Source organism: Chrysemys picta, chromosome 2 (assembly GCF_011386835.1).
Source record: "Chrysemys picta bellii isolate R12L10 chromosome 2, ASM1138683v2, whole genome shotgun sequence".
NCBI lineage: Eukaryota > Metazoa > Chordata > Testudines > Emydidae > Chrysemys > Chrysemys picta.
In genome coordinates, this window is record NC_088792.1 from 231,729,158 (window position 1) to 231,751,450 (window position 22,293).

The following is a 22,293-nucleotide window of genomic DNA, read 5'->3' on the forward strand; positions in this document are numbered from 1 at the left end:
ATGGCTATTGTAGCATACTCACAGAAAATGAAATTTGAATTAGAAAAAGTGAATATTTTGTCAAAAATCTGTTTGTTGTGGTAGGTTTATAGAGTTACGCTCAATCAGAGGGCAGAAACATACCATGTGATCCACATGTCCAATCAAAGCAGCATGAATATCAAATATGCAGAATGAACAGTTAGTGCACAATTTACAGATCATGAATTATTCAGAATTATTGGGAATATAACTTTAAATAATGGGGATGTATTTGATAAAATCATAAACTTGACATCCTTGAACAGAAAGACAATTGTTTGAAAAAATGGTACACTTTGAATTATTCACTCAGCAGTAGTACCCATTCATATGCATAAATTATAAAATGTCTCATGAAGTATAGTGGCCTAAAAAGTAGTGATACGTTTTTTGCCCCTGTTCTGGTAGAATGAGATTTAATCTTTGCAAGCAATTGTAGAGGAAACCTCTATTTCTAAACCTGATAGTTTAGACACATGGAGTTCTGAATTCTCATTTCTAATAAAATATTGTATGTTAGCCCTGTGGGTAGGCTACCCTTTGAAAGAAACCTTCTTCAATGGATCAGTCCTCCTACCAGTTTAAAGGTGAACAATATGACAGTAACAGACCTTAGTTCGTGTCTCCACATGTCTGCATTAAATATGCAAACCCCAAATTTTGACCCCTGGAACTTATTTTCACCAGGTTTCCAAAGTTAGATCCTTAATGGAGCCTGACCTGAGTCTCAGTCTAGGAGTCTGTATCAGAGTTCAGGATGCTGTGCTGATCACTCCTTTTTTCTACTCTCGGGAAATGGGAGTTGAACACACCATTATTCCCATCTCTGCCAGAATTTAGTGTCTCAGGCTATATTTGATAGAATAAAAATCTGGATTTCCCATTTTTCTCTAGTTAAACTTTGTTGACTGACTACTAGACTAGAGTATACATTCTTAACATGGAGGTCCTGAACTGATGTCAGAGGGGAGGGGCCACACTGTCCTTCCCTTCCTTTGTAATGGAAGGTGGGAGAGAGTACTAGCCAGATCCCACCTAGATGGGAGGGAAGTTCTGGGACAGGGTCTCAATACGGAAAAAGGCATCCCACTATGGAAGAGTTTGAAAACCACTGGACTACAGACTTTGGCTGTACTGTCACTATCACTTATAACCTCCTCAGTCTCAGCAATGTTTTGGTTTCTAATTTCTCTGTGATCCAAGTTAAATTGCTTTTTACATTGTACTAGGCTAAAAACAGCTTGAAAGAGCTCATATTTTCATTCCAGTATCCAAGATAATATTGGGGATTTTGAATTGCTGGTGATTGCTTTGCTTTGATTTTTATGTTTGCCAATTGACATTAGAGCTAGAAATACAGTATCTATTCCAGACAGAAGTCTTTTTCAAGTATATTTCAATCAGCTGAACAAGAACCAGGGAGCAATAAGTACCTTTAACCTTCACTGTCCTTTGTGATATATGTCTACAACCTCCCCATAAATTATCATAAAATGAATCTGTTGTGCAGATTCAACATCAGGAATTACAATTAATGTGATTCTAAGGAATCTGGTTTTTATGATTTATTTTGCCTTTTTTCATCATAACTAGTTATGGTCTATTAAATTTTACTTCATTTAGTTAAAACATTGCAATTCTACCTGCCACTTAACTATCCTCCAGTAAATGATACTAGAGTTTCTTTGCCTGTATTCATTTTATTTGAAGTTGTAATCAGTCTGTACAAATGTAGATGATCAAAAGCACTTTTAAATATTGAATCATTATGCCAGTTCCTGCTCCAGAGGGAAGAGACAGACTGTGCTTCACAGATCCTAGCTCTTTCTATGCCAAAATAAAATTAGGTGCAGCAGCTGCAGAACTCAATTTGGAGACTAGTAGGAATACAAACTAAAATGAATTATTTAAAATATTCAAATAATGCAGTTTTTGGGTTTATTTATAAGTTTCTATTTCCAGGTGGATAGAAAGGCGAGTGTGTCCTTTATGAATCTTCTGGAGATACCTCTGTTCTTTATTATTTTTTCTGTATTTGATTTCCTTCTTTAAAGCATCTAATTGCTGCTCCTTTAAGCCACGGGGTTTAGGCTAGCAGATGTCCTGCTGAGTGAGGAGACAGGTTCTGCCAAAGGTTGATTGTGCTCCTGAAGGCCACCCAGCTCATGAAGGTCCAGGGAGCAACAGACCTTTCATGGGTAACAAACCCAGATCTCCCAAACAGCAACGCAGAGCTCCACTGTAACTATATTTTTGTTGTTCTCATCTCAATTCTCCTTTATACATTCATTTTCTTTTAAAAGTTTGACTAGAGAAATTTACTTCTGAAATCAATGAAACTGCTGCAAAGATCTTTTCTTGGGGACCAGTTCTGCACCTGTTACTCATGCTGAACTACTTGATCTTGTAAGTAAACCTATTGACTTCAACCGGATTACTTACAGGAGTAAGTTCATGCCAGCATGAGCATGCATTGCAGAATGAGTCCCTATGTGTCTCAATCCTTTCAAAGAGTAGTCAGCTAAACTTTGATTTCACTCTTGCTCTCTCTTTCTTAAATATTCGCTGTTTTCCCCTTCAATTTAACTATCCCTATCTCCATTTATTTTTAATATATTTTCATGATCCATTATCTACTGAGACAGGAATAAACTTTTTTTTCTTCATAATATAAATATTTAGGATAATAGAATGTTTAATACTGTGCCTGTTACAGTTCAAAGGCAGATAGAGATGTGGGAACTTGTCCTAAAAGATAGCACAAACAACACATTGAAAACCAACAAGTAATCCATAACAATTCTGATTTATATTCCCCTTCTACATTTATTTATTATTGTTATTTATTATTATTTATATTCCCTTTCTATACGCTACACATTTTTGCTTTGTTCGCTTTTAACATGCATATTAGGAATGATGTTAGTCACATACAGTTCTCTTTCATGTTTCAGCTGTTGAAACATCATTCTGCTTAGCACATAATTTTAAAAAGTGCAGAGAAATGCATGAAAACAGACTGAGTGGGATGGTTCCAAAAAGGATTCTCGTGCAGTGTTTTCCTCTTCGCTCCCTTCACCTTTATGCATTATGTAGATGTTTAACTGCCTGGGTTGATATATAGCTCCCTCACTTCAACCTGCAGAACCAAACTCTCAGTTTCCTACAGTATTTCTTCTCCAGTACTCAGGGCTTTGGAGGAATCCGAATCTTTCTTACAGAAAACACCAATATAAAAAAATCTAATAGACCCCTTCAAACTGTCTAGAAACAACTTGTGTATAAGTTCTTTTGATTTTGAGATGAAAAAGAATTAAATTGAACAATCTGAATTCTTCTACAACATGAAATAAATTAGATTGCAGTTTCCCAATGGATAACAGCTTGATTTGATCTGCCAAGGACTTAAAAATGAAACCCTTTCCTACTCATTTGAAGAAGATGCTCCTCAGACTAATGTATATGGTGGCCAAGTTTGTTCTTGAACTATCATTATTAAGATAACACCATTATTAAGCTTGAGTGGACAAGAAGCACAGGACAATTCAAACCTTTAAAAATTCTGTTCTTTCTTTCCTGACAAGTCCAACTTCTTGGCATACAAACAGTATTCAAGGTGAGGTCTTCTGTAGCTAGTGCCTACCTGCAAAATTTCCAACCACTAACATAATTGCATTAAATTTGAGGTAGAATTATAGGGTATCTATGATGCTTCTAAAAGCATTTTTATAGTCTTTGAAAAAAGGCAAAAGTTGACAGATGAGTGAGTCCTAGATCCCCGTTCTGGTTTTTCAGTTGAATTTATTTTCACTCCCCTTATCCAACAGAGAGGGGTGTTCACAAATTTTATTTCTGGAAATAGCATCTCTGGTATGGAGGGATGCACTCGTTCCTGTTAAAAATTAGAGAAAAGGGCAGTATTATCTTCAGCAGGTTTCATTGCTCACAAAAAATAGGCTAATTTTGAATTTAATGTTACCCCTTCCCCAAGGCTTGGCTCAAACCTCCCTGGTGCTTGTTACTTGGAGTGGCTTGTCTCTGCCCCTGGCATGGGTTGAGTCCTGAGTTTTTTATTTCGGTGCCTGGTGCCTTCACCCAAAGTGACTCCAATCTGTGCCTGGGAAACAAAGGTGCTGTTCCTTGGGAAATTCACAAGGACTGTAACCCAGTACCCAAACAACACAATACATTACTACAAGCGCCAATCAATGAAATTCCACACTCCAAAAGAACAATATAACACAGGGGGCTTTACTAGGGACAGGAAACAAATTCTGTAAGGAAGAAAAGGATTAAGATTAACCAAAACACTACGATATCAATAATATAACAAATCCTCCACGTCCCTGCATTCACCACTGTAGACAGATCCTCAGCTCCCTCTCTAGCAACATTCCAGGCAGATAAGAGGCTGAAGAGAAGTCCTGCAATGAGTGCTGGAGCGCTGTGAATATTGGTCAGCTTAAACAAAAAGAAAGTGGTTCCCTTACAGTCTCTTCAGCCCTGAGTGGGGCAGGGTCCCCTCATGACTCCCTGGTCTGGAGCCCTGTGGAGATCTTGGCTGGCTGTAGGTAGCTGGCACCAGGTTGCTTCTCTGCCCTTCTAATCACTGATCTCCACAGGACTGGCACTTCATGATCATGTTCTAAATCCCACAATAGCTCAAAGTCTCCCTTTGTCCAGGAGTGAGAGTTGAATAGAGACTCCCTGACCCCAAGCTATGCTGCCCCAATCTCAGCTCCAAACTCAAACTGTCCAAAAGTGAAACTAAAATGAATCCCTTTGTCTCCAAGGCTGTTTGTCCCCTCTAACTGAGAGACTGACCAGCCCTGGCTCCTCGTTGGCCCAGCACATTATCTATATAAATCACTCCATCAGAAACTCCCTATTGGCTTTTGTAGAAGTTTCCTAACTATTCTATCCCTGCTCTGGACCCTAAGCAGGCTGGGAAATGGTGTCCAGAGCCTCGGGAACCATTGCTGTAGTCCAGAGGGTTGGACCCCTGGAGGCTCAGTTCATTGTTTCAGGAGCTAGCAAACTCCAAAGAGGTTTGTACTAAAAACCTGAATAAATCTACCTATGCAGGACTGAAGTCCCAAGGTAGAAACCTTAAAGGCTACAAATCAGGGCATTTTTCCTATTTAGATCTGAAATATGACTATATATACACACCTATTCAACTCTATCATGAAATGTGTTTCTGGTTTGCAGTCCTCAATTGAAACTTAACTCAAGGGCCTTCCCTTCTGCATTTTGTTTGCTCCAAGAGTATTTATCAAGTTCATGGTGATAACTGTTTCATGCTTTAGAAAGAAAGGCATTTCCTTTCTTAGATGAAATGCTCATAATGACCATTTCTTATGAGCAAATAACTTGTTCCTCTGTAAGAAATCTTCTTTGGGATCATGTGTTTCTCATCTATTTCAGAAACTGAGTCATCTTCCCTGCCAGAGACTAGTCTAATTAGCAGTTGTTCTCTTGAAAGATGAAGCCAGTCTCCCACCCTCCATGATTATTCCATGATGCAGTAGCATTACCTACAAACACAATAGCTTCCAGAAAGAAGCATTGATAGATACTGTATTTTCATAATGAAATTAGAGGCGTTCAGACACCAAGATTATTGGACATATCTTGAAAAAGTTAATACTAATGTTGCGCTAAACATGAATGGATCAGCACCTGACTCTGCTTACAAGATGATAACAACACTTGAGGCAATTGAACTTAACCACAAAGTCCATAAAGGACCAAACATGAGTCTCAGAATTCTCCACTAGACCAATTATAATATTTTAATTCTGTTTAGAGGTTATCTTCTGCTTTGGAATTTTAATGAAATTTTCTTAAAACCAAAGCATGTCCATTGCTTTCAACCCCTTTCCCCCTGCTACAGCTATATTCTCACCAGACGCAATGGGAGGGTGAAATAATATGTTCTTCAAAAATCTCTTCATAGGATTCCTTTAAAATAATGACTCAATTTTTCCTACTACTAGTGTCAAACAGAATGGCTAACTTCCCTCACCCCCATATTTCATGTAACTACATTTTTTTTCTTTTGTTAATGGAGGGTTGGTTTACTATCTTACCTGCTTATTTCATTTCTAATAACTGTACTAACCACTGGTCCAATCCTCTCCTCGAAAGAAAAAAAATATCATGCTCAGTAAAGTTTCAGCACATGAGCAAATGAGATGAAAGGCGTTTTTTTTAAACCAAGATTGCAGCCAGCATATTTAAACTTTCTTATACATAGACTAAAAATCGTGATGCTTACATCATCCCGAATAACATATTTAAATGTGTCTAGGCTCTAGGACGGTTCTCATGGACCATTCCCTTCAGGGTGTGGCTTAGAAACTAACAAAAGCTCTGGCAATGTCTTCACATAACAGTGGAGCAAGATCCACAGGCAGGAGTGTCAACACTCCATTTTAATACATCCTAATAAGTAATGTTCTCATTTTAGGTTGATTCTAGTCTACTGTACACTTGTTTAGATAATTATTATAAATAAATACAAATTAATGTACAATCACTAGGAATTATAAAGAACTCTCTTAAAAACTTCAGATCAGAAAAAAGAAAACTTTATGCTAACATTTTAACTGCCATATTTAATAAGTATATTGGCATAATTAGTTCCTGGATAAGAGTTAACTTCAGTCTTATCAGAACAAGTAAATGCTTAAAATATCTATATTTTAAAAAGCGGTCAAATGGTTAGCATATAGTAACTATGCAAAATGTATCAAAAGAATAATGACATAAAATTTAACACTGAGCAGCAGCTTTAGAGTTTTAATTAATTAGACTAAGCAAATGTAGATCCTGTTCAAATACTTTATTCGTGTGACCAGGATATAATTCACTTTGACATCCCCAACAGCCGTAAGTGATGTGCCAAATATTACACCAATTTGTTTCATCTCATCATCCCTATTCAAGAGATGTTAGAATAATGATGAAGCTCTAAGTATAAGCTAGCCAGAACCCTAATTGAAAACTGGCAATGGATTTTATTATTTAGATTCCTTTAACTCAGGTAACGTTTCTATGCAACATGCTGAGTGGCAGCTCAAATGGTGCTGTACACAAACACCAATTGATTTTTCCTATGTGGTGACAAATTATATTAAATAACCTGTCATTGAATAGTCCATTTCTGAGTTATTTTAATCTTTCATCTTTTTCAGTAAGAGCACTATAAAAGCTATGTTGTCTATATATACAAATGTAACAAATGGGAAACAGGCAGCATGCCATTCAATCAAAAACAAATGAATCCCAGAGCTGGGGAATATTGATGATTGAAAAGGTAATGCAACCTTTTCTGTTAAGGGAGACTTGATCAAAAAGATGTTTGCAAAGTTGTTCTTCAACTATATAGAAAACATCATGACTGGGCATACCACCCACTTGGGTCGCAGGATTGTCAGGAAGACCCATGGTTCTGGTGTCGGACTCTTCTGGGAGACTAGGAGAAATAGGCAGGGGGTAGGAGTAATTGAACTTCCTTAACTTTGCAGGAAACCAACCGGAACTTACGAAAAGAGTAGAAAGAGGATGTTCTGGGCTGGGTATACCTGGAAAGCCACATTATGTTGAGGGAAGTAGGCTGCCTGCATGGGATTTGTTAGTCTGTCTTGTTTAAATGCTGAGGAAAGAGAATTTGGGGCTTCTGTTTTTCTGACCTGAAGAAAGGAGAGAAACAGATTTTTGTTCATTTAAACTCTGAGGTATGAGGATTTGGGACTTTTGCTTCCATTGACAGGGTGGGGTTTAGGTGAACTCTAAAAAGAGCTTTTTTCTTTTATTTTCTTCTTGTGATTTATCTAGTCTCTTTTCTGCTGAAGGACCAGTTGCACACAGTGGTTATATATGGTTCTGAGTTGCTTTATAACCTTAAATAAATCTTGCTTATTAACCCTTGAGCTGGGTGGTTCTTATGGTTTGCATAGCTGCTTTGGCTCCCTGTAAGATTCCAAGGGTGTGGCTGATAGCCTAGAGATCTTTGAATGGTCTTGGGGACCCTTCAACCTTGCTGGATTCTGACCTTATATGGCAACAGTGCTTTTGCCACTGAATACCTTATGCCATATATTCAGGGATACTCCTGCTGTAAGTTCCTAGTATTAATCTTTTCAAGACCACAAGGAGAGTATTCTTTGAGCAGACCCCTTACACCTGGAACTGACTGCTTTTCATATTCATTCAGAACAACATGCAAGGTGCATTTGTTTAGTTTTGCATTTGGTTCATTTTATTTTACTTGACAACTTTGTTGCTGAGATACCTAGCTCTCTAACCTATCCTTGGTGGGTAGTTTTCAGTGATGTTTGTTGTGTTTTTTCTCCCACCCCTGCATTTTTTTTTTTTTTTAATTACAGCACTTGGCTGCCATGCTGATTTTGCTTGCAACATTTTGCAGTTAGGAATATGCAGCATTTCATGGCAGTCAGCCTGCTTCTTATAAAAAATTGACTACACAAAACAAATTTTGTGCAATGCAATTCAAGCAGAAAATGAAACAATTATTTGAAATAAAAACAAATATTGGTATGTAAATTATATGCCAGGACTGGCAGAAAATTAAATTTAAATAATTGTGAAAAGGTACCAAAGTGTAAATACTGATTTATTAATGAATTAGCTCAGTGAAACATTATTAAATGGTTTATTTATAATATCTATCATACAGAATGTGTCTATTTAACTATCTAGTTATCCAACCAAAATAAAGCAATTACAGCTTTATTGCTGGTAATATGTAATAAGTTAGTTATTTTATGTCATTATTAAGGTTATGAGTTTGTAACGGAAGTCACTTAATCCATGCCTTTCCGTGACTTTTACAGCGATCAGTGCACCTGGCTCAAGGGCAGCTCAGGCAGCCCCTGCGCCATTCGCACTGGCCGCTGCTGGGGCAGCCTTGGGCAGCAGAGTTTGGGTGTTGGAGAGGGCAGGGGGTTGGGGCACAGGATGGGGTGAGGCGGGCTCTGGGTGGCGCTTACCTGGGGGGCTGCCCAGAAGTGGCAACATCCCCCTCGCTCCGCTGCTAGGCGGAGGCGTGGCCAGGCAGCTCTGTGCACTGCCTGCACCCAGAGTGCTGGCTTCGCAGCTCCCATTGGCCAGGAACCGCTGCCTGCCCCTCCTCCAGCACCAGCAGTTTTGTTTACTGCCCATGACCTGTCCATAATTTTTACTAAAAATATCTGTGACTAAAATGTAGCCTTAGTCATTATTATCTGGTTGATAAGGAACTAATGCATTAATTATTTGAGAAATAACATGAATAAATCATTTCTATTTTTATGACAACCATTCATCAAAGCCATTTTGGTGTCTCAAGAGCAAATACAACTAAATCATGCACAATCGTAAATTTTAACTTTAATAAAATTCTTTGTTAAAATGAAGTCATGACATTGTTCCAAAGATTTTAACAAATACAAGACTTAGTGGTGCTTTTTGAAAAGAAGCAATGAATATATCAAAAGAGTATGTTTATATGCATTAGTTTTCAATCTTAGATGCACGGTTACATTTTCAGAGAGGCATGTTGATAGTTAGTGCCATTCCCATTCTATTTAAGGTAGCTTTCACTGCCAATTCTCCGTGCTGTGATGAAAACGTACCTCTTAGAATTATTATTACTTTTTTGCTGCAGATATATAGAAGCAAGTCAGCTCTTCAGTTTGACTCTGTACACTTCAGGCTTACACGCCAGTAGTTACCTATCTCTTTAGTAGTCTGAGCTGTTGTTCTTCATGATGCTATTTTCTGTTTGTCCTAACTTTTCTCACTTTGGTGGTTTAATTGCTTGACCACTTAGTTGTTGAAAGGGGAGGTGTTTTGTATCCTTGCACTCAGCTGAATTGCTGTTTCAGCATTTGTCAGATGATGGATAGCTTCATCTCAGATTATTGTCCACAGTTAATTCTTCAAGGTGAACTTAATGTGGGAATTTCTGACTGAATTATGTTTCTCACATGTGGAATACATCGGGTATCTTTCCTTCTGCTTGTAACAGATACTCACGTAATAGATAATTTAATAAACAGACATGTGAAGTACTGTACTCGAGTGTATGCACTGGAGTTATACGATTTCTCTGTGAAGACAAATTACTTGGGATATGATTCTGCCACATTGAATAGTCTCATTACATTGAATGGAGTGCTTGTGGAGTAATTTGCTACTCATTGTGACAATTAGGCTCTTCATAACAGAAACAGAACTTAGAAAGTATAGTTATGCAGTATTAAACCAAAGCATATAAGATCAAAGATCATGACATATATCACCAAAGATCAATAGATTCTTGCTTCATGTTAACTTTGAGGTCAGTGTATAGAAGAAACTAGGGAATTGAACTGATTTAATTATTGAAGGAAATCACTTAGTTTCTAAATTGTGCACAAAAATCCATTAATAAAGAAAAAGATTGAATTCAGTATCTCCTTTCTAAGCTTATTATTTTGAAACTTTTACAGTCCATAAATGTACTTAGTGGTATTTAAAACTTATCACCTTTTTTTTAAATGAGTGCATCAGCTACGTGCACACATTTTTCCTCCTACAGATCTTCTGCTTAGTAGGATGATTATTTGATTGAAACATATTGTCCATGGAAGTGTGCATAATACAAGCCATGCAAAATCTTCTGGTCAGTATTTGACCAAAGGTGTATAGAAAACAAATTTTAATTATGTGTCTGAGGATTCTTTTTTTTAGCTTTTTAACATATTCGGGAACAGACACTGTAAAGGTCTATGAAGGAGAAAACATTTTATATATGCATTTTGCTGGATGCAAAGATTTGATTACTGCAGTGTGCTTTGTTTGGTGGTATACTGAAAGACTACTGAGAAACTCATTTGGTGCAGATTGCAGCTACCTACCTATTAGGTGGTGCAGCCAAACAGTATGTGTTACATTATCCAAGAAGTACATAGGCTTTGCTCAAGGAGTTGACTTCGATTTGCTAAGCCCTGTGTGGCTGTTGTCCTGGCTATCTGAGAAACCATCTTTCCACCCTTGTCTCACCATAATAGATGAGGTCAGACAGTGTGTCCAAGCTGATTGTCCCTAGTTTTTTGTCTGGTGCTGGTGCCAGAATGGTTTCAGGGCAGGACTTTTCACTCTGAAATGTACTCCCCGTGGTTGTCAAATGAGGAGATATAACTGAATAAGGTAGCAAAGGACTTGATCCTGCTCCCACTCGAGTCATTGAGGTTTTTGTCATTTGATTGAACTAGAGAAGAATTGAGGCCCAAAACTGAAGACATCTTCCCAAAAATGTATTGGGCAGTGTGGTCTGGAAGAATGAGCACAAAGCTGGGAGTCCCTGACTCACTGAAGTGACTTGCTCTGGGCCACACACTTTTCGGTCTCAGTCTCCCCATTTGACATTAGCTCTATGCCATTGTAACTCCACTGAACAGATTGGAGGATCAGGGCTGATAAATTTAATTTATGAAAACTATGTAGTGTCCCTCAGTCTTTTTTAGGGGTACTGTACAGATACAGCTAATAGTGAAGTTTGATATCATCATGGCTGCTAATTTTAAATTAAAGAAAAAAAAACCTTGGAAAGTGTTGCCTCCAGTTGTAGTTAAGGGCCAAGTCCTCCTCTCCTTAATGAAGTGAAAAAGTCTCTCTGAAGTTGCATAGATTAAATAACATCAAAGCACTTTTAGAAATTACATTGGCCAAAAGCATTGTTAACCTTTGCAATTACATGTATCAAAGCTGTAAACTGTTCAGTGTTCCCTCTCATTGTAATGTGTCCAAAAATAGGTCTATTTTGCACACAGGAGGGGCCTGGTCTACACTACAGCATTAGGTTGACATAAGGCAGCTTACGTAGACCTTATGTCTATTAAGTCAGTGTATACATTACAGCCTTGCTCCTGTTGATGTAAGTGCCCTACTACATCAGCATAATAACTCCACATCCATGAGAGGCATAGAGCTTATGTCAGTGTAGTTAAGGTGACAGTGTCCCAGTAGACACTGCATTACTTATAGCTATTGGCTCTCATTCTTGTCAATTTCATGGCTTTCCTGGAGACATGAAAGTGATAAGAAAGTCAGCTTCAGGCTCCACAGCCAGACTGCTGCCTGATCTCTGTTCTAAGCTGGGCTTCCACCCGCGTTCCCGTCTCAGGCTGACTCAAGGGATCCCCCTGGGGAGCACTGCTGTCCCCCCCGGGGTCCCCGCTCCCAACCAGGCTATCACCCTGGCTCCCCACTCCAATCCGGGCTGCCGCCAGGGCTCTCGGCTCCCCACCAGGTAGCTGACCAGATTCTGGGCACAGATCTCCCCGCTGGGAGCCCAGCTTGCCTCTGCCTCCGCAGAGCTCTCCACTCCCTGCTGAGAATGGGGCAGCTGCACTGAGCTTCTTGGCTCCCCACTGGGAATGGGGCAACTGCACCAGGCTTCTCGGCTCCCTGCCGAGAATGGCACAGCTGACCGGACACCAGATGTGGATCTCCCTGCCAGAACCCTGGTTGCCCTCAGCTGGGAGCTATGTGCCCAGAGTCTGGTTGGTTGCTGTGCTCCGGTGGGGAGTGGAGAGCCCGGGGGGGAGGGGGCGGAGGGCAGCCAGTCTCTGGGCAGGGAGATCTATGCGTGTCAGGTCAGCTGCCCCATTCCCAGTGGGAAGCAGGGAGCCAGGGGGGAGGGAGGACAGCTGGGCTCCTGGTGGAGAGCTACCCATGGATCTGAGAGCCCTAACTTTCAGCCCCCCCACACTGCCCCTCTTAAGTTGGTGGAAGCACTCCTGGTGAGGATGCACACCACTGACAGAAGAAGGGCAGTGTGGACATGAACCACCACAGTAATTACTGTACCTAATATAGGTCGACTTAAGTTTATAGTGTAGACATGTCCTATGGGCAGGTGGCGTATGCGTGCATTTGGTACAAGGAGCTCCTGGCCCTCAAAGACTGCGTAAAGGCTTTGAAGGCCAGGGTGTCTGAGCTGGAGGAGCTAAGGGAGACAGAGAGGTACATAGATGAGACTTTCCGGGACACAGTAGAATGGTCCCACCCCCTGTCTGACAGCCTCTGTGCTGTTGAGGAGGATGAAAGTCCCAGGAAAGGAGAGCATCTTATTGGAACAGAGTGAAACAATCCCATAGTTGGGACCTTCCTTCCAGATGATGATGTGGTATCCTCTCGCACTGAGGATACCTCTCCAGGGGAGGGAACTCCAGCTATTAGAAAGAGACAGATATTAGTATTATCCAATTTGATCGTTAGAAACATAGATAGCTGGGTTTGCGATAACAGGGAGAACTGCATGGTGCCTTGCCTTCCTGGTGCGAAGGTTGCAGATCTCTCGAGACAGCTAGATGGACTTATGTGTAGTGCTGGGGAGGAGCCAGTGGTCATGGTACATGTAGGTACCAATGACATAGGGAAGGATAGGAGACGAGAGCAGCGCCAGGGTTTTTGCCGCCCTAGGCAGCAGGGATCCTCCTCTGAGCATTCGGCGGCGGGGGTCCTTCCGCTCCGCATCTTCGGGGCACTTCGGCGATGGGTCCCAGAGCGAGTGAAGGACCTGCCGAATTGCCACTGAGGGCGGCAAAATGCCGCCCCCCCAAATCTTGCCGTCCTAGGTGACCGCCTAGGGTCGCCTAGTGGAAGCGCCGGCCCTGATAGGAGAGAGGTCCTGGAGGCCAAATTTAGGCTGCTAGGTAAGCGATTGAAATCCAAGACCTCCATGGTAGCATTCTCTGAAATGCTCCCAGTTCCACGCGCAGGACCAGACAGACAGGCAAAACTGCAGGGTCTCAATGCATGGATGAGATGATGGTGTAGGAAGGAGGGGTTTCGATTATTAGGAATTGGGGAAACTTTTGGGAAAGGGGGAGCCTATACAGGAAGTATGGGCTCCACCTAAACCAAAATGGAACCAGATTGCTGGCCCTTAACATTAAAAAGGTCATAAAGCAGATTTTAAACTAAGGGCTGGGGGAAAGCCGACAAGTGTGGAGGAGCACATGGTTCGGACATCCCTTAGAGGAAGATCTATTAATAGAGAATCTCTCTGTTCTAGTGAGGACGAGAGGATGGAAAATGATAAAATACAGGCAGGGTCTGATCAGAAACAGTCAAATAAAAAAAAGTTCCATTCAGTTACATTGTGTAATGGCAGACAGCTTAAAGGAGACAAGTTTTTAAAGTGCTTATATACCAACGCTAGAAGTCTAAAGAATAAAATGGGTGAACTAGAGTGCCTGGTATTAAATGAGGATATTGATATAATAGGCATCACAGAAACTTGGTGGAATGAGGATAATCAATGGGATACAGTAATACCAGGGTACAAAATATATTGGAAGGACAGAAGAGGTCGTGCTGGTTGGGGAATAGCACTATATGTGAAAGAAAGCGTAGAATCAAATGAAGTAAAAATCATAAATGAATCAAACTGTACCATAGAATCTCTATGGTTAAAAATTCCATGCTCTAATAATAAGAATATAGCAGTAGGGATATATTAGCAACCATCTGACCAGGATGGTGATAATGACTGTGAAATGCTCAGGGAGATTAGAGAGGCTATTAAAATAAAAAAACTCAATAATAATAATAATAATGGGGATTTCAATTATCTCCATATTGACTGGATACATATCACCTCAGGACGGGATGCAGAGATAAAGTTGCTTGACACCTTAAATGACTGCTTCTTGGAGCAGCTGGTCCCGGAACCCACCAGAGGAGAGACAATTCTTGATTTAGTCCTAAGTGGAGCACAGGATCTGGTCCAAGAGGTGAATATAGCTAGACTGCTTGGTAATAGTGACCATAATATAATTAAATTTAATATCCCTCTGGCAGGAAAAACACCATGCCAGCCCAACACTGTAGCATTTAATTTCAGAAAGGGGAACTACACAAAAATGAGGAGGTTAGTTAAACAGAAATTAAAGGGTACAGTGCCAAAAGTGAAATCTCTGCAAGCTGCATGGAAACTTTTTAAAGACACCATAATAGAGGCTCAACTTAAATGTATACCCCAAATTAAAAAACATAGTAAGAGAACCAAAAAAGTGCCACCCTGGCTAAACAACAAAGTAAAAGAAGCAGTGAGAGGCAAAAAGGCACCCTTTAAAAAGTGGAAGTTAAATCCTAGTGAGGAAAATAGAAAGGCGGATAAACACTGGCAAATGAAGTGTAAAAATACAATTAGGAAGGCCAAAAAAGAGTTTGAGGAACAGTTAGCCAAAGACTCAAAAAGTAATAGCAAATTTTTTTTAAGTACATCAAAAGCAGGAAGCCTGCTAAACAACCAGGGGGCCACTGGACAATGGAGATGCTAAAGGCGCACTCAAGGACGATAAGGCCATTGCGGAGAAAATAAATGAATTCTTTGCATTGGTCTTCACCGCTGAGGATGTGAGGGAGTTCCCAAACCTGAGCCATTCTTTTTAGGTGACAGATCTAAGTTACCAGGACCAGATGGTATTCACCCAAGAGTTCTGAAGGAACTCAAATCTGAAATTGCAGAACTACTAACTGTAGTCTGTAACCTATCATTTAAATCAGCTTCTGTACCAGATGACTGGAGGATAGCTAATGTGACGCCAATTTTTAAAAAGGGCTCCAGAGGTGATCCCGGCAATTACAGGCCTGTAAGCCTAACTTCAGTACTGGGCAAACTGGCTGAAACTATAATAAAGAACAATATTGTCACACATATAAATGAACATAATTTGTTGAGGAAGAATCAGCATGTTTTTAGTGGAGGGAAATCATGCCTCACCAATCTACTGGAATTATTTGAGGGGGGTCAACAAGTATGTGGACCAAGGGGATAGAGTGGATATAGTGTACTTAGCTTTTCAGAAAGCCTTTGACAAGGTCCCTCCCCAAAGGCTCTTATGCAAAGTAAGCTGCCACAGGATAAGAGGAAAGGTGCTCTCATGGATTGGTAACTGGTTAAAAGATAGGAAACAAAGGGTAGGTATAAATGGTCAGTTTTCAGAATGGAGAGAGGTAAATAGTGGTGTGTCCCCACCAGTCCTATTCAACATATTCATAAATGATCTGGAAAAAGGGGTAAACAGTGAGGTGGCAAAATTTGCAGACGATACAAAATTACTAAAGATAGTTAAGATCCAGGGAGACTACGAAGAGCTACAAAAGGATCTCTCAAAACTGGGTGACTGGGCAACAAAATGGCAGATGAAATTTAATGTTGATAAATGTAAAGTAATGCACATTGGAAGGCATAATCCCAAATGTACATATAAAATGAAGGAGTCTAAATTAGCTGTTACCGCTCAAGAAAGAGATCTTGGAGTCATTATGGATAGTTCTCTGAAAACATCCACTCAATGTGCAGCAGCAGTCAAAAAAGCAAACAGAATGCTGGGAATAATTAAGAAAGGAATAGATAATAGGACAGAAAATATCATGTTGCCTCTGTATAAATACATGATACGCCCACATCATGAATCATGTGTGCAGATGTGGTCGCCCCATCTCAAAAAAGATATATTAGAATTAGAAAAGGTTCAGAAAAGGGCAACAAAAATTATCAGGGGTATGGAACGGCTTCCGTGTGAGGAGAGATTAATAAGACTAGGACTTTTCAGATTGGAAAAGAGACGGCTAAGGGGAGATATGATTGAGGTCTATAAAATCATGACTGGTGTAGAGAAAGTAGATAAGGAAATGTTGTTTACTACTTCTCATAACACAAGAACTAGGGGTCACCAAATGAAATTAATAGGCAGCAGGTTTAAAACAAACATAAGGAAGTGTTTTTTTCACACAATACACAGTCAACATGTGGAATTCCTTGCCAGAGGATGTTGTGAAGGCCAAGACTATAACAGGGTTCAAAAAAGAACTAGATAAATTCATGGAGGATAGGTCTATCAATGGCTATTAGCCAGGATGGGCAGGAATGGTGTCCCTGGCCTCTGTTTGCCAGAAGCTGGGAATAAGCAATAGGGGGTTGATCACTTGGTGATTGTCTGTTCTGTTTATTCTCTCTGGGACACCTGGCACTGACCACTGTCAGAGGGCAGGATACTGGGCTAGATGGACCTTTGGTCTGACCCAGTAGGGCCATTCTTATGTTCTTAAGTAACTTCCAGGATGAGTGGGTTTCTTGCCTGCGCTAGTATGTACTGTATCATTGTACATTTGTGTTGCTTTCTGCAGGTTTTTAAGGAACATTTCTGTCTATATAATAACTTAGATATATGATTTTGGATTCTGATCTATACTCTTTGAGCAACCAGTAACTGTTTAGGAGATGTAATGACAACAGATACCTGACTTAATTCTTTCTCTCACTGCAGCTGCACTCTGAGTGTCACTCTGGAGCAGGCTATAATTCTTGCTCGGAGCCATGGACTACCTCCTCGCTATATTATGCAAGCTACAGATGTGATGCGCAAACAGGTAGGCCAGCCTTATACTTCAGAATGTTAACATTTCTCTATAGGAATGTCATGTGTTCAGCCAAAAAATGAATTAACTAGTCATTTTTCTCAAGAGCGATAGTGACTTAGATAATTATAATATCCAAAAACTGGCTGTCTCTTTAAATTAGTTACAAGATAATTTGAGAATGGTCTGACTTTTTTTAGACAAAGGAAATGCAGTAGATCTAATCTTACCTGGATTTCAGTGAGGCATTTGATACAGTTCCACATGGGAAATTATTCGTTAAATTGGAGAAGATGGGGATTAATATGAGAATTGAAAGGTGGATAAGGATCTAGTTAAAGGGGAGACTACAATGGATCATACTAAAAGCTGAACTGTCAGGCTGAAAGGAGGTTACTAGTGGAGTTCCTCAGGAATCGGTCTTGGGACCAATCTTATTTAACATTTTTACTACTGACCTTGGCACAAAGTGTGCTAATAAAATTTGTGGATGACACAAAATTGGGAGGTATAGCCAATATGGAGGAGGACCAGAATATCATACAAGAAAATCTGGATGACCTTGTAAATGGGAGTAATAGAAATGGGATGAAATTTAATAGTGCACAGTGCAAGGTAATGCATTTAGGGACTAATAACAATAGAATTTTTGCTATATGCTGGGGACTTATCAGTTTGAAGAGACAGAGGAGGAGAAAGACGTGGGTGTATTGGTTGATCACAGGATGACTATAAGCTGTCAATGTGATGTGGCCATGAAAAAGAATAATGCAGTCCTAGGGTGCATCTGGTGAGGTATTTCCAGTAGAGACAGGAAAGTGCTAGTACAAATATACAAGGCACTTGAGACTTCATCTGGAATACTGTGTGCAATTCTGGTCTCCCATGTTTAAGAAAGATGAATTCAAACTGGAACAGGTGCAGAGAAGGGCTACTAGGATGATCCAAAGAATGGAAAATCTACCTTATTAGAGATGACTTAAAGAGCTTGGCTTATTTAGCCTAACCAAAAAAAGGCTGATGGGAGATATGATAGCCAATAGCCAGAGACAGAACACTAGATGGGGAGGGCTCTGGGTTACTGCAGAAAATTCTTTACCTGGTGAGTCTTGCCCACATGCTCAGGGTCAAACTGATTGCTATATTTGGGATAGGGAAGGAATTTTCCCACGGGTCAGATTGGCAATTGGCAGATTGGCTAAGCAGCGGTTCTGCAGAAAAGGACCTGGGGATTACAGTGGACGAGAAGCTGGATATGAGTCAACAGTGTGCCCTTCTTACTTACAGTATATTGGGCTGCATTTGTAGGATCATTGCCAGCAGATCGAGGGATGTGATTATTCCCCTCTATTCAGCATTAGTGAGGCCACATCTGGAGTATTTCATCCAGTTTTGGGCCTCATACTATAGAAAGGATGTGGACAAATTGGAGACAGTCCAGCGAAAATGATTAGGGGGCTGGGGCACATGACTTATGAGGAGAGGCTGAGGGAACTGGTCTTATTTAGTCTGCAGAAAAGAGTGAAGGAGGATTTGATAGCAGCCTTCAACTACCTGAAGGGGGGTTCCAAAAAGGATGGAGCTAGGCTGTTCTCAGTGGTGGCAGATGACAGAACAAGGAGCAGTGGTCTAAAGTTGCAGTTGGGGAGGTCTAGGTTGGATATTAGGAAAAACTATTTCACTAGGAGGATGTTGAAGCACTGGAATGGGTTACCTAGGAAGGTGGTGGAATCTCCATCCATAGAGGTTTTTAAAGTCAGGCTTGACAAAGCCCTAGCTGGGGTGATTTAGTTGAGGTTGGTCCTGCTTTGAGCAGGGGGTTGGACTAGATGACGTCCTGAAGTCTCTTCCAACCCTAATCTCCTATGATTCTATGATTGGCAGAGACCCTGGGGGAATTTTGCCTTCCTCTGCACTAGTGTTCTTAACCAGGGGTCCGGGGCCCCCTGGGGGCCACAAGCATGTTTCAGTGGGTCCACCAAACCCTAGAATGCAGGGCAGAAAGCCGAAGCCCTGCCACACAGGACTGCAGCATGGGGCACTGCGCCCCACCACCTGGGGCTGAAGCCGAAGACTGAGCAACTAAGCTTTGTGGTGCCCCCTGTGGTGTGGGACCCAGGGCAGTTGCCCTGTTTGCTATCCTCTAATGCTGGCCCTGGCTTTTATACACAGAAAAACAGTTGCTGTGGCACAGCTGGGCCGTGAAATTTTTCTAGCATGTTGGGGCGGGGAGAGGGGCTCAGAAAGAAAAAGGTTGAGAACCCCTGCTCTGCAGCATGGGGCATGGATCACTTGCAGGTTTAAACTAGTATAAATTGTTAATTCTCGAAAAACAATTAGGAGTCTTTTGTTAGTCTCTAAGGTGCCACATTTATTTGGGCATAAGCTTTCATGGGATATAACCCACTTCATCAGCTGCATGGAGTGGAAAATAGAGTAAGCAGGAATAAATACACAGCACATGAAAAGATGGGAAACTTGACGTCTTTAAACCATGATTTGAGGGCTTCAGTAACTCGGCCACAGGTTAGGGGTCTATTACAGGAGTGAGTGGGTGATGTTCTGTGGGCTACAATGTGCAGGAGGTCAGATTAGATGATCATGATGGTTAAAGCCCTCCACATATCACGTATGCGGATATCCGTGGATATGAATCGGTATCCGCAGAGCTCGAGGGCTCTACTGGGAACCACAACGGTGAAAGCAGCAGCATGTCAGGCCACCACTCACAGGAGCCAGTGCCCAATGCAGACTATTCCTCCGGCATGGCTGTACCGCTGTTTTTCTAATAGGCTGGAGGAGGACAAGGTAAAAGGTAATCTACTGAAAGAAAGATTGGCTACAATAGTGTAATGAGAGATGACCAAGGCCTAAAAAAGCTTTTTAATGATAGGGATGGGAAGAAATGAATTCACATGATGGAGGGAAATGAATAAATATTTTGGAGGAAATAATGACTACAGTAACTCCTCACTTAACGTTGTAGTTATGTTCCTGAAAAATGTGACTTTAAGTGAAACAATGTTAAACGAATCCAATTTCCCCATAAGAATTAATGTAAATAGAGAAGGTTGGGTTCCAGAAAAAAAAATTTGCCAGACAAAAGACATTATATACATATACAGTATATGTTTTAAATAATTTTAAACAAACCATTTAATACTGTACTCACCAATGAGGATTGTGAAGCTTGGTTGAGGCACGGGCATAGCTGGACGGGGCGTTGGGACTTGCCCCATTCCGCCCACCTAGCACTCCTGCTGGGAAGTGGGGTTGGGGGCTTGCCCGCTTCCCGGCTGGAATGCCGGGCGGGCAGAGTGGGGCAAGCCAAACAACCTTATAATGGAATATTGTGCGACTTTAAACGAGAATATTCTCTATAGATCAGCAACCTAATAATGAAATAATGTTAACCGGGATGACTTTCAGTGAGGAGCTACTGTAGATTTAGCAAGACACTAGATTTTTTGAGGGGGAGGGGAACAAGAATAATTGTTTTAAATACATACACTATACAAGTATTCTAGTCAGATATTCATAAATGTTTTAGTTACATAGTGGGTACAATATACCCTCTGCCATTTAATGTATCTTCAGAGAATCTTGTAATTCAACTCAAACTAAGGGTATGTCTACACTACGGGATTAATCCGAATTTACAGAATTCGAATTTTGGAAACAGATTGTATAAAGTCGAATGTATGCGGCCACACTAAGCACATTAATTCGGCGGTGTGCGTCCATGTACCGGGGCTAGCGTCGATTTTCGGAGCGTTGCACTGTGGGTAGTTATCCCATAGCTATCCCATAGTTCCCGCAGTCTCCCCCGCCCATTGGAATTCTGGGTTGAGATCCCAGTGCCTGATGGGGCAAAAAACATTGTCGCAGGTTGTTCTGGGTACAACCTCACCCCTCCCTCCATGAAAGCAACGGCAGACAACTGTTTCGCGCCTTTTTTCCTGGGTGAACACAGCAGACGCCATACCACGGCAAGCATGGAGCCCGCTCAGCTCAAGACAGCAGTCATGAACATTGTAAACACCTCACGCATTATCGTTCAGTTTATGCTAAACCAGGACCAGAAAAATGAGGCGAGGAGGAGGCGGCAACGGCAGTGCAGCGACGAGAGTGATGAGGATGAGGACATGGACACAGACTTCTCTCAAACCATGGGTCCCGGCGCTTTGGAGATCATGTTGTTGATGGGGCAGGTTCTATCCATGGAACACCGATTCTGGGCCCGGGAAACAAGCACAGACTGGTGGGACCGCATAGTGTTGCTGGTGTGGGACGATTCCCAGTGGCTGCGAAACTTTCGCATGCGTAAGGGCACTTTCATGGAACTTTGTGACTTGCTTTCCCCTGCCTTGAAGCGCCAGAATACCAGGATGAGAGCAGCCCTCACAGTTGAGAAGCGAGTGGCGATAGCCCTGTGGAAGCTTGCAATGCCAGGCAGCTACTGGTCAGTCAGGAATCAATTTGGAGTGGGCAAATCTACTGTGGGGGCTGCTGTCATGCAAGTAGCTAAAGCAATCATTGAGCTGCTGCTACGAAAGGTAATGACTCTGGGAAATGTGCAGGCCATAGTGGATGGCTTTGCTGCAATGGGATTCCCTAACTGTGGTGGGGCGATAGATGGAACCCATATACCTATCTTGGCACCAGAGCACCAGGGTACCCAGTACATAAACCACAAGGGTTACTTTTCAATGGTGCTACAAGCACTGGTGGATCACAGGGGACGTTTCACCAACATCAACGTGGGTTGGCCAGGAAGGGTTCATGATGCTCGCGTCTTCAGGAACACTACTCTGTTTAAACGGCTGCAGCAAGGGACTTACTTCCTGG

At 41.3% G+C, this 22,293-nt stretch overlaps 1 protein-coding gene across 3 annotated transcripts in view; it reads left to right on the plus strand.

Annotated features, from left to right (window-relative positions):
* The window catches only part of PREX2 (phosphatidylinositol-3,4,5-trisphosphate dependent Rac exchange factor 2), a 394,877-nt gene that overhangs the window by 361,486 nt on the left and 11,098 nt on the right, over positions 1-22,293 (plus strand). For all 3 annotated transcript variants that reach the window (XM_065585714.1, XM_065585712.1, XM_065585713.1), the window contains exon 38: positions 17,355-17,457. In XM_065585714.1, the coding sequence (XP_065441786.1) occupies positions 17,355-17,457 (103 nt within the window). The remainder of the gene's footprint in view (positions 1-17,354; positions 17,458-22,293) is intronic.